Below are 12,375 nucleotides of genomic sequence, written 5' to 3'. Positions count from 1 at the left end.
GGATCGCGGGTCGCTGTTGACTTGGTGGGCCGAAGGGCCTGTTTCTGCGCTGCATCTCTAAATCTCTAAACTAAACTAAAAAAAGCAATTGCAAAACCCATTCGCCATTCCCTTCTTTATCAAAACCCCCGAAAAAGGGATCGACCAAATTAAGCTCGCAGGCAGATTATTGTTACAAACAGTGACAGCTATTTAGGAACTAGAGTTAGGGTTTCCTTCATTTCCTACGTATAAAACTGTACTTTTTGTTCCTAGTCACAAACAAGCTGGTTAACAAGCTTGTTGGGAACTCCTGGAACAAAGGGGAAACGACATTTGAGTCACTTGGACCCCAGGAAGGTTCCCCAGGAAAAAGGATCTACAGGAGTCGCTGCCTCAAAAAGGCAGCCAGCATCATCAGAGACCCACACCACCCTGGCCACACTCTCATCTCACCCCTGCCATCGGGAAGAAGGTACAGGAGCCTGAAAACTGTAACGTCCAGGTTCAGGAACAGCTTCTTCCCTACAGCCTTCAGGCTATTAAACACAAAAATCTCAAATAAGCTCTGAACTACAATATATAGACAATACAATATATTGTTATTATTGCACTAGTATTGTGTTTTTTTGTGTGTACATATGTGTGCTTGTGCGTGTGTCTGTGAACGTGTGTGTGTGTGCGTGTGTTGGTGTGCGCGAGTATGTGTGTGTGCACATGTGCGTACGTATGTGTGTACGTATGTGTGTACGTATGTGTACTTGAGTGAGTGTATGTGTGTACATGTGTGTGTGTATATACAATATATATATGTATATAATACAATTTCTCGTTTATTATATTGTTTACAGTGTACTGTGTTTACATATTGTGTTGTGCTGCAGCAAGTAAGAATGTCATTGTTCTAACAGAGACAGATGACAATAAAACACTCTTGACTTGACATCAATGCTGTAAAGGGACATAAAGTTATAAAGCTTTGGCCCAATTCGTTCACACTGATCAAGATGTTCCATCTAAGCTTGCCCCATTTGGCCCCTTATAATCGGCTGCTGTCTGACCTGCTCCAACAGTTAGTGTCTATTCATGAACCCGTCCAAGTGTGTTTTAAATGCAGTTCTATTACCAGCCTCCACTACCATTAACTTTACCCCTACAGAGGGCTGCGTGGTGGTGCAGCAGTAGAGTTGAAGCCTTGCATCGCCAGAGACCACATTCCATCCTGCCCACAGACGCTGTTTGTAGAGTTCTTCATGACCGCGTGGGTTTTCTCCATATGCTGCAGTTTACTCATAATTCAAAAGATGTGCAGGTTTCTAGGTTAATCATCTTCTGCAAATTGTCCCCCCACTGACGTGTAGGATAGAACTAGTGTACAGGGTGATCGCTGGTCGGCGCAGACTCGGTGGGCCGAAGGGTCTTTTTCCCCCGCTTCATATCTAAACCGAGCGCATTGTGGTGTCTTGCGCCTAAAGGGCGGTCACGGTGGCGCAGCGGTAGAGTTGCGGCCTTACAGCGAATGCAGCACCGGAGACCCGGGTTCCATCCTGACTACGGGCGCTGTCCGTATGGTGTTTGCACGTTCTCCCCGTGACCTGAGTGGGTTTTCTCCGAGATCTCCGGTTTCCTCCCACACTTCAAAAACTTACAGGTATGTAGGTTAATTGGCTTGGTGTAAATGTAAAAATAGTGTTAATATGCAGGGATCGCTGGTCGGCGCGGACCCGGTGGGCCGAAGGGCCTGTTTCCCCGCTGTATCTACAAACTAAACTAAACTAAAATTCAACCTCTCAAAGTGCGATACCTCACAATTGCCTAGACAGCCGAAACACTGGCCCTTCACCTCATTGAGCCCATTAAGATGGGGCTGATCGTTAAGCACCCCCACCATTTGGTCCTTTTAACCTTTTCACACAATCCCATCAAATCTCAGATGCCACCCTGCCGTACACTGGGAGACAGTGGCCCAGTCACCCTAGCAACCCACACACCTTTGGGAAGTTGAAGGAAATCAAGGCATCCGAGGGAAAACCACTCCATCACTGGGAGAACATGCAAACTCCACACTGACAGCAGCACAGGTAAGGACTGGAGCCATGGGGTGGCAGCTGTGTTCGTTGTGTTATTCTTGATCATTACAAGCTATTGGATACCTTAAATAATTCCAGGTAGACAAAAATGCTGGAGAAACTCAGCGGGTGAGGCAGCATCTATGGAGCGAAGGAAATGGGCGACGTTTCGGGTCTCGACCCGAAACGTCGCCTATTCCTTCGCTCCATAGATGCTGCCTCACCCGCTGAGTTTCTCCAGCATTTTTGTCTACCTTCGATTTTCCAGCATCTGCTGTTCCTTCTTAAATAATTCCAGAGTATGTTTGAAAATAAAACGTCTGGAGCTGCAAACATCGAGATTTTCAACTTTGAATCAGTAAGTCAATAACTGGGGGTGGCACGGTGGCGCAGCGGTAGAGTTGCTGTCTCACCCCGCTAGAGACCAGGTTCCGTCTGGAGCTATGCCCCTGGTAGGGCCACCCATGGCGGTAAGGTCGAGGGGGAGGTCTCTGACAAAGAGCCAATCCAACCAAGACCTCAACGGTGGAACAGGCGGAGGACGATGGCTGACCTTAGTGGAGCGTCACAACGGCTGGGAAGGCGGATGAAGGCTGCAGCTGAAAAGGGTCTCCGGTCGTCTTGGACTCCATGCCACTGGTTCCTGACCCAGATCTGTCAAGGACCGTGTGGTGGCTGTCTGTGCACCAGTCTCCCCACGTTAAACAAAGTCACGCACTGGCTTCCTCCCAAAAGAGGACAGTCACGCTCCTTTCGAGTGACCGCCGATGATAAGGAGTTTGTGCGCTCTTCCTGTGATTGCGTGGGTTTTCTGCAGCATCTCCGGTTTCCTCGCAAACTCCAGAGACGTACAGGTCTGCAGGTTAATTTTACTCGGGGAAATTGTAAATTGAGCCCCAGTGTGTGTAGGATAGTGCGAATGTGCGGGGAACACTGGGGACTAAACTACTCGATCACTAAAACCATCAACTCACAAGCTATCTGATACCTTAAATAATTCCAAGGAACTGCTCTGCCCAGGACAAAAAGGCTCTGCAGAGAGTAGTGTGTTCGGCCGAACGCACTATGGGAACTACACTCGCCCCCCTGCAGGACCTATACATCAGAATGTGCAGATCCAGAGCCAACAAGATCGTGGGGGACCCCCACACCAGCAACGGACTGTTCCAGCTGCTACGTTCAGGCAAACGCCTCCGTTGCCATGCTGTGAGAACGGAGAGGTTGAGACGGAGTTTCTTCCCAGAGGCCATTAGGGCCGTAAACTCCTATCTCACCAGGGACTAACTTTACTGAACCACACTACTGTTCTCTGGTTTCTTTTAAAAACAGCTGTTTTTTCTTCCCCCCCCCCCCCCCACAAATATGTAATTATTGATTCTGTTCCCTTCTGTGTTGTAGATTTTTTTTGCACAATCCGCAAGCATTGTCACTTTTCATTTCACTGCACATCTCGTATGCGTATGTGACGAAATAAACTTGACTTGACTTGTTTGAAAATAATAGCTTCAAACATAAGCTTTTCAATATTACCTTTGCAATTGAAGCTCTTTGACTGGGGAACACAAGACAGAATTGATGGACGCTGGACACTCACGAGGCACTAAGTGAATCAGTAAGTCAACACCTCTTCAACGGATGATTTAGATGGATGAAATTACTTTGATGCACAACAGTTGTCAAATTTAGTTTAGAGATACAGCGTGGAAACAGGCCCACCGGGTCCTCGCCTGCCAGCGATCCCCGCACACTAACACTATCCTACACCCACTGGGGACAATTTTTACATTGACCAAGCCAATTAACCTACAAACCTGTACGTCTTTGGAGTGTGGGAGGCAACCGAAGATCTCGGAGAATACCCACGCAGATCACGGGGAAGAACGTACAAACTCCGTACAGACAGCACCCATAGTCGGGATCGAACCTGGGTCTCCGACGCTGCATGCGCTGTAAGGCAGCAACTCTACCGCTCCGCCACCGTGACTGCCCTTTAGTCAAGTCAAGACAAGTCAAGAGAGTTTTATTGTCATGGGTCCCAGATAGGACAATGAAATTATTGCTTGCTGCAGCACAACAGAATATGTAAACATAATACAGAACAGGAGATAAAAGTTCAGTGTGTCTATATAGCATCGACCATATATATACACAATAAATAAACAGATAAAGTGCAATAGGCTGTTATTGTTCTGAGTTTGTTTGATGGCGAGTTTAATAGCCTGATGGCTGTGGGGAAGTAGCTGTTCCTGAACCTGGATGTTCCAGATTTCAGGCTCCTGTACCTTCTTCTCGATGGCAACGGAGAGATGAGTGTGTGGCCAGGATGGTGTGGGTCTTTGATGAGGCACAAGAAACCACAATGCGTAGTTTTTTTTACTGCAATGTGTCTCCCAAAGCCAAAATAGCTGAGGCAGAGAGTGTGGAATGAATTGCTGCAGTCGTGACGGGAATCGGTGCACACTCGTTTTTAACCTTAAATGGAAAACAAATCAAACGTTGGTGAAGCGATACGAACCTCTCCTAAAGGCTTCAGCGTGACAATGTTGTACGTGGCTGGATCACGTTCCACTAAACACGTTTCCGTAAGCGCCAACACCCTCTTTACTGCATCCTGGAAAATTAAAAGTTGCAGAAGTAACAAAATCCTTGAGGATTAAATGTATTATTTGCGCATGTCGGTATCGAGGTTCAATGAAAAGCGTTGTGTTGCAAGCTAGTCAATCATATCAGATAATTCTACACATCAATACAATAGACAATAGACAATAGGTGCAGGAGTAGGCCATTCGGCCCTTCGAGCCAGCGCCGCCATTCAATGTGATCATGGATGATCATCCCCGATCAGTACCCCGTTCCTGCCTTCTCCCCACATCCCCTGACTCCGCTATCTTTAAGAGCCCTATCTAGCTCTCTCTTGAAAGCATCCAGAGAACCTGCCTCCACCGCCCTCTGAATACAATCAAGTGCAATAGGTAGAGAAAAGGGGAAGATACAGAGCGCGGTATATGGTTCTCAGCATTGTAGCGCATCAGTTCCAGAGACAAAGTCCAATGTCCGCAATGGGGTAGAGGTTCATGATCATAAGTTACAGGACCAGAATTAGGCCATTCGTCTACTCCCCCATTCAATCATGGCTGATCCATCTTTCCCTATCAACCCCATTCTCCTGCCTTCTCCCCATAACCCCTGACACCCGTACTAATCAAGAATTTGTCAATCTCCACCTTAAAAATATCCACTGATTTGGCCTCCACAGCCTTCTGTGGCAATCAATTCCACAGATTCACCACCCTCCTGACTAAAGAAATTCCTCCTCATCTCCTTTTGGAAGGTACGTCCTTTTTTTTTGTGAGGCTGTGCCCTATAGTCCTAGACTCTCCTACTAGTGGAAACATCCTCTCCACATCCACTCGATCCAGGTATATTTACAAGGTTTATTTTGCATTGCTTTCCAATCAGATAATACAGATAAAAAGTAAGTAAGTAAGTAAGTAAGTTTATTGGCCAAGTATTCACATACAAGGAATTTGCCTTGTTGCTCTGCCCACAAGTAACAACATGACATACAGTGACAGTTACGAATGACTCAGAAAATACTAAACATGAATAATAATAATAATAAAAGGGGGAGGGGAATAGATAAAAGAGAATAAACAATAGACAATAGGTGCAGGAGTGGGGCATTCGGCCCTTCGAGCCAGATCACTGTGATCATGACTGATCATCCCCAATCAGTACCCCGTTCCTGCCTTCTCCCCATATCCCCTGACTCTGCTATCTTTAAGAGCCCTATCTAGCTCTGTCTTGAAAGTATCCAGAGAACCGACCTCCACCGCCCTCTATTTTTAAGGTGGAGATTGACAAATTCTTGATTAGTAAAAGCAAATGGGCTGAAACTGAGAGGTACGGGTTTAGGTGTACAGGTGTACCGAGATACAGGGAAAGATTTTGTCGGCTAAGCCCCTGTCCCACTTAGGAGACCTAAACAGCAACCTCTGGTGACCTTGCCCGCCACTCAAAAAAAAGTCACGGTCGAAGCGACCTGCAACCTCCTACCACCTCCCACGCATATGTTGAAAACCTTCCTCGACTGAAGAAAACCGGCTTCGACTAGACCTGCGATTAAAAAATGATCGACTTTTAAAACGGCAATCTATTTTCAGTCGAGTTTTTAAGAAGCAACTGCAGATGCTGGAAAATCGAAGGTACACAAAAAAGCCGGAGGTTGAGTCAAGGCTGGTTTTAATCATGATGGAAAAAATAGCAGCAACCTAGAGGAAGCCTCGACCACGCGGAAACCACTTTCAACCATTAGGGGGAGTGAGCAAAACCTCCGGTGACCTCATGGAAACCTTGGGTGGCGGGCAAGGTCACCAGAGGTTGCTGTTTAGGTCTCCTAAGTGGGACAGGGGCTTTAGCACGCAACAAAAGATTTTCACTGCACCTCGGTACACGTGACGATAAACTAAGCGATTGTTGCCAAGTACCAAGAAACAGTGAAAAGCTTTATGTTAACTGATCAGTTAACGCTACACACCAATACAATCAAGTCAAATTCAAGTAGTAGGTAGAGCAAAGGGGGTCAGGCAGAAGCTCTGGAGAGAAGGAACAGGTGACGTTTCAGGGCCTGAAGGAGGTTCACAACACGAAAAGTCACCTCCACTTTTCCCCCAGAGATGCTGCCTGATCCGCTGTTGCTTTCAATTTACCACACAAAACCCACCAGGCCCACCCAGCGGAATGAATATTGACTTCTCTAATTTCAAAGTTTCCCACCCACCCCCCCCCCCCACCGAATCTCAGTCTCAAAACGTCACCTATCCATGTTCTCCACAGATGCTGCCTGACCCGCTGAGTTACTCCAGCACTCTGTGAAACATCACCTATCCATGTTCTCCACAGATGCTGCCTGATCTGCTGAGTTACTCCAGCACTCTGTGAAACATCACCTATCCATGTTCTCCAGAGATGCTGCCTGATCCGCTGAGTTACTCCAGCACTCTATGAAACATCACCTATCCATGTTCTCCACAGATGCTGCTTGACCCGCTGAGTTACTCCAGCACTCTGTGTCCATCTCTGTGTGCACTCTCAATGACATCTTGAAGGTGACGTACCTGATGCCTTTGTGCAGTTTTCTGCACGATGAATTCTGCCAGTGAGGTGATGGACTCGTCATTGCTGTACTTTCCAAAGCGGTGACTCTGGTACAAGTCAAACTCAAACGGTTCTTTGCGGATGCGGAGAGAAATGCCGATGAAGTTGCCGGCGTGCTCAATCGCACTCCTGATGATCTCTTCCCTTTGTTCAGATGCAAAAAGGTGCTGGAATTACAAAAGCATTGACTGAGAATAAATCACTGCAATAAAAATAGTAATGTATGTACAAAATCATGAGAGGAATAGATCTGATAGATCCCCTTGTCGGGTAGGTGATCTTATGGAGGTGTACAATGTCATGAGAGATTGGGTCAACGCAGAGTCTCTTGCCCAGAGAAGGGGAATCGAGGACCAGAGAACATAAGTTTAAGGTGAAGGGGGAAAGATTTAATAAGAATCTGAGGGGTAACTTTTTCACACACAGGGTGGTGGGTGTATGGAACGAGCTGCCAGAGGAGGTAGTTGAGTCTGGTACTAACCCATTGTTTAAGAAACAGTTAGACAGGTACATGGATAGGACAGGTTTGGAGGGATATAGACCAAATTCAGGCAGGTGGGACTAGTGTAGCTGAGACATGTTGGCCGGTGCGGGCATGTTGGGCTGAAGGGCCTATTTCCACACTGTATCACACTCGAGGCTCGTGGGTCACTTGGCGTAACTGGGAGGGAGCTGGAGACGTGGGACGTGAGGTGCAAGGGCCGGTGAACCAGGGTGATACCTCAAGCGCCTTCAAGGCCGGCTACAGGAGGCGCCCACAGGTCACAAAGATGACTGGGCGAGGAGAGGAGAGGGTCGTGGGTTCGCGGGAACTGCTGCAGTACATCGAGCGCCAGTGGGCCGACTGGACATTGAATAATGGCGCCAAAAATGGTGACGCAAAAAGAAGTTCACTGTGCAGCTGCATAGCTGACGAATAAAGCACCATTGAAATAACCCTTCATTGATCAAGCAAGAGTGATCAATAACTTGCAGATATATATATATTTATCCTTAATATGGTTGATGTCACAGAGGTATTTATAGCTGACTGAGTCACAGAAGGAATCTTTAAAGCAGTGACCAAAAAAAAGCTTGGTCAAAGAGGAAGCATTCACTAAAGGAAGCAAAGTTCACAGATAAGGCCGCCAACTTTCTCACTTCCAAATAAGGGACAAAAGGTCAAAATACGGGACAAATTCCCCACAGCAATTCGTTGAGCGACTCGGCCGTGGCTGGCTGGGTGAATGATGAGTTGGCCCCGGGTGCTGGACTACACACAAAGCCCAGCAGGCGGGGCCAGCTGAGGAGTTTTGGCCTGGGGGCCACGCGACGTCGCGCGCAAAGTCTGGCGCCCCGTCCAACTCATGAACCGATGATCGGCCGTGAGAAAGAGGGGTGTGGTGGTGTCGGCGGTAAGCGAAGGTCCGAAGGTCGGACAGCTGGCCTGGCTGCCGACCGACCGACGGGGCCATGGCGAAGCACTGCTGCTGCTGCTGCTGCTGCTGCACTCCATGGGCTGCACTACGTTGGGACGGGTGAGGCGGGGTCGGACGTGGCGCTCTGACCCGACAGTCCCCTCGACCAGAGTAGTAGCGGTCAAATACCGGACAAGGGCGGTCCCGTACGGGACAAACCAATTTAGCCCAAAATACGGGATGTCCTGGCGAATACAAGACAGTTGGCAACACTAGTCTCAGAGGAGACAAATAGTTTTTTTTTAATTTAGTTTAGTTCAGAGATACAGTGAGATGCAGGAGCTGTGCCCTGTACATTAAATTAAATTAAATTAAATTTCTTTATTTATATAGCACATTTGCATTGACCCCAAAGTGCTTCACATAATTACATTCACACACACAGGCAAAGATGGGTGAAGTGTCTTGCCCAAGGACACACACAGGCAAAGGTGGGTGAAGTGTCTTGCCCACGGACACAACGACAGTATGCACTCCAAGCGGGATTCGAACCAGCTACCTTCCGGTTGCCAGCCGAACACTTAGCCCATTGTGCCATCTGTCGTTAAAGATAATCTAACACTGCCATCTCGGGCTGGCTCCTGTTTGACCATTTGCAATCAGTAACCTACAGAGGCTGAAGGTTGATTTGTACTTTGCATTCCTTTTAGCTTTTAAAAAAAAAATATACAGCGTTGAAACAGGCCCTTCGGCCCAGCGAGCCCGCACTGAATGGTGCTCCCTGCACCTTAACTACCCACCACACACCCGGGACTACTAACAATTGGCTTGGTAAATGTAATCGTGGATAGTGTTAATATGCAGGGGTTGCTGGTCGGCACTGTATCTTTATCTCTAAACATTTACACCAAGCCAATTAACCTGCTGGCTGCAGGCAACAGCATTTCGTTCAGACCGAAAGGTCTGAATGACAATAAAGGAAATCTAATCTAATCTAAAAAAAAAACCTACAAACCTAACGTCTTTGGAGTGTGGGTGAAAACTGAAGATCTTGGAGAACACACACGCAGGTCACGGGGAGAACGTACAAACTACGAAGAGACAGCACCCGTAGTCAGGATCGAACCCGGGTCTCTGGCGCTGTGAGGCAGCAACTCTACCGTGCCGGCCATAACAATGAAGCATCATTACTTATTTGCATATCTTCCCTTTATTGTTCATTATCGTCTATATTTCTCGTTACCCTTATCCCGAGCTAGTCTGAGGCAGGATCTCGACCCGAAACGTCGCCCATTCCTTCTCTTCAGAGATACGGCCCACTGAATTACTCCAGCATTTTATGCCTGCTCTAAGTAAGCATTTGCAGGGAGGAACTGCAGATACTAGTTTAAACCGAAGATAGACACAGAGTGCTGGAGTAACTCAGCGGGTCAGGCAGCATCTGTGGAGAACATGGATAGGTGATGTTTCACAGAATGCTGGAGTAACTCAGCGGGTCAGGCAGCGTCTGTGGAGAACATGGATAGGTGATGTTTCACAGAGTGCTGGAGTAACTCAGCGGCTCAGGCAGCATCTGTGGAGAACATGGATAGGTGATGTTTCACAGAATGCTGGAGTAACTCAGCGGGTCAGGCAGCATCTGTGGAGAACATGGATAGGTGATGTTTCACAGAGTGCTGGAGTAACTCAGCGGGTCCACGCTGTATCTCTAAAACTAACAACTAAAACTAAAACACATCAATGCTGGTCAGGATGTTGACATCAATTGTATATTTTCCTATTACATTTGACCTCTCAAAGTGCACCAGTCTCCAGCATTCTGTGTCTATCTTTGGTTTAAAGCAGCATCTGCAGTTCTTTCCTACACCCTTGAATACACCTCGGTTATTGACATTATATCCCCAACAATAAATGGGCAGAAATGTTCAAAATTCGTTATTTAAAAATTCAAAGCATGACTAGACCAAGTTTTATTCAGTACTCCACGAGTAGCCGGCAGAGCCACTGCCTCACAACGCCAGAGACACAGGTTCGATCGTAATCTCGGCTGGTGTCCATGCGGAGTTTGCACGTTCTCAATGAGACCGCCTGGGTTTCCTTCAGGTTCTCCGTTTTCTTCATATCGCAAAGATATGCGGAGGTACGGTCAATTGTCCCTCTGGGAATTGCCCCTAGTGAGTAAGGAGTGGATGAGAAAGAGGGATAACATAGAACTAGTGTGAACGGGTGGTCGATGGTGAACTGAAGGGCCCATTTCCATTCTGTATCTTTTCGTTTAGTTTAGCTACACAATTAATCCCTCCCTTCACCACCTCCAGTTTAAATTCCAGTTGGAATATTTTGGAGGACCAAGTAACCAAGCTGAGTTTAGAGATACAGCATGGAAAAGGCTCTTCGGCCCACTGAGTTCACACAGACCAGCGATCATCTCATACACTAGTTCTATCCCACACATTAGGAACAATTTATAGAAGCCAATTAACCTACAAACCTGCACGTCTTTGAAGTGCAGAATGAAACGGGAGCGCCCGGAGAAAACCCACGCAGGTCACGTGCAAACTCCGTACAGGCAGCAGCCGTAGTCAGGATGGAACCCGGGCCTCTGGCGCTGTGAGGCGGCAACTCTACCGCTGCGCCACCGCGCCGAGTTGAGTCTCTCAATTCTCAAATGAGTGACAAAAACTTACCAATCGATTAAATCCTCCATGAATGATGCAAAAGCCACCTTGATAATCGGACAGTTCGGCAAACCCTTCGATGTTTTTGTAGTCATAGGAACATACAACTTTATTCGTCGTCGCGTCAATCTGATCTATCCCTCCTGGAGTCACTTCAAGGACCACCAGCTTTCTTGTATCTGTCCAGTGGTGTTTGTAACAGTTATGGCGCTGGAGACAGAGAAAGCAGAGCAGTTCTTCTGAATACAGGTACAATGAACAGCAGACACTGGCTTACAAAAAGACAGAGTGCTGGAGTAACTGACTCAGCGGGTGGCCAGGCAGCATCCCCGGAGATTATATTTCGAGAATATAGACCAGAATAAAAGGACGCATCTTTAGAAAGGTTCCACATCTGAGGAAGGATGTGCCGGCTCTGGAGAGGGTCCAGAGGAGGTTTACGAGAATGATCCCAGGAATGAGTGGGTAAACATTTGATGAGCGTTTGACGGCACTGGGCCTGTACTCGCTGGAGTTTAGAAGGATGGGGCAACTCATTGAAACTTACCAAATAGAGAAAGGCCTGGGTAGAGTGGATGTGGAGAGGATGTTTCCACTAGTGGGAGAGTCTAGGACCAGAGGGCACAGCCTCAGAATTAAAGGACGCACCTTGAGAGAGAAGAGGAGGAGGAATTTGTTTTGGCGGAGGGAAGTGAATCTGTGGAATTCATTGCCACAGAAGGCTGTGAAGGCCAAGTTAAATGGGTGTTTTTAAGATGGAGAGGAGATTGAAAGATTCCTGATCAGTGCGGGTGTCAGGGATTATGGGGAGAAGGCAGGAGAATGGAGTTAGGAGGGAGAGATAGAGCAGCCATGATGGAATGGTGTGGTAGACTTGATGGGCCGAATGGCCTAATTCTGCTGCTACAACTTGTGAATTTATGAATGTATAAACTACAACCTGCCCCGGACTAAGGACAGCAGTCTTAACCCCATCAGCCGCCAATTTGGCAAGCGTATAAATGACAGTGTAATACCAAAGAGCGATCTGGCAAGGATTTGGATTACAGTGAGATGCATGAAGAGAAGGAGGTACAAGTCTAACACTGAAGTTTC

General features: G+C 47.4%; 1 protein-coding gene across 5 annotated transcripts in view; it reads right to left on the bottom strand.

Moving 5' to 3' along the window:
- Positions 1 to 12,375, bottom strand: part of dnajc13 (DnaJ heat shock protein family (Hsp40) member C13) — a 211,203-nt gene that overhangs the window by 144,136 nt on the left and 54,692 nt on the right. For all 5 annotated transcript variants that reach the window (XM_033014744.1, XM_033014726.1, XM_033014734.1 and 2 more), the window contains exons 6-8: positions 11,290 to 11,490; positions 7,166 to 7,372; positions 4,564 to 4,659 (exon numbers count right to left, since the gene is read on the bottom strand). In XM_033014744.1, the coding sequence (XP_032870635.1) occupies positions 4,564 to 4,659; positions 7,166 to 7,372; positions 11,290 to 11,490 (504 nt within the window). The remainder of the gene's footprint in view (positions 1 to 4,563; positions 4,660 to 7,165; positions 7,373 to 11,289; positions 11,491 to 12,375) is intronic.

Source organism: Amblyraja radiata, chromosome 2 (genome assembly GCF_010909765.2).
Source record: "Amblyraja radiata isolate CabotCenter1 chromosome 2, sAmbRad1.1.pri, whole genome shotgun sequence".
NCBI classification, from domain to species: domain Eukaryota; kingdom Metazoa; phylum Chordata; class Chondrichthyes; order Rajiformes; family Rajidae; genus Amblyraja; species Amblyraja radiata.
Note: the sequence above shows the minus strand (reverse complement) of the source record. Positions and strands in the feature narration are given on the sequence as shown.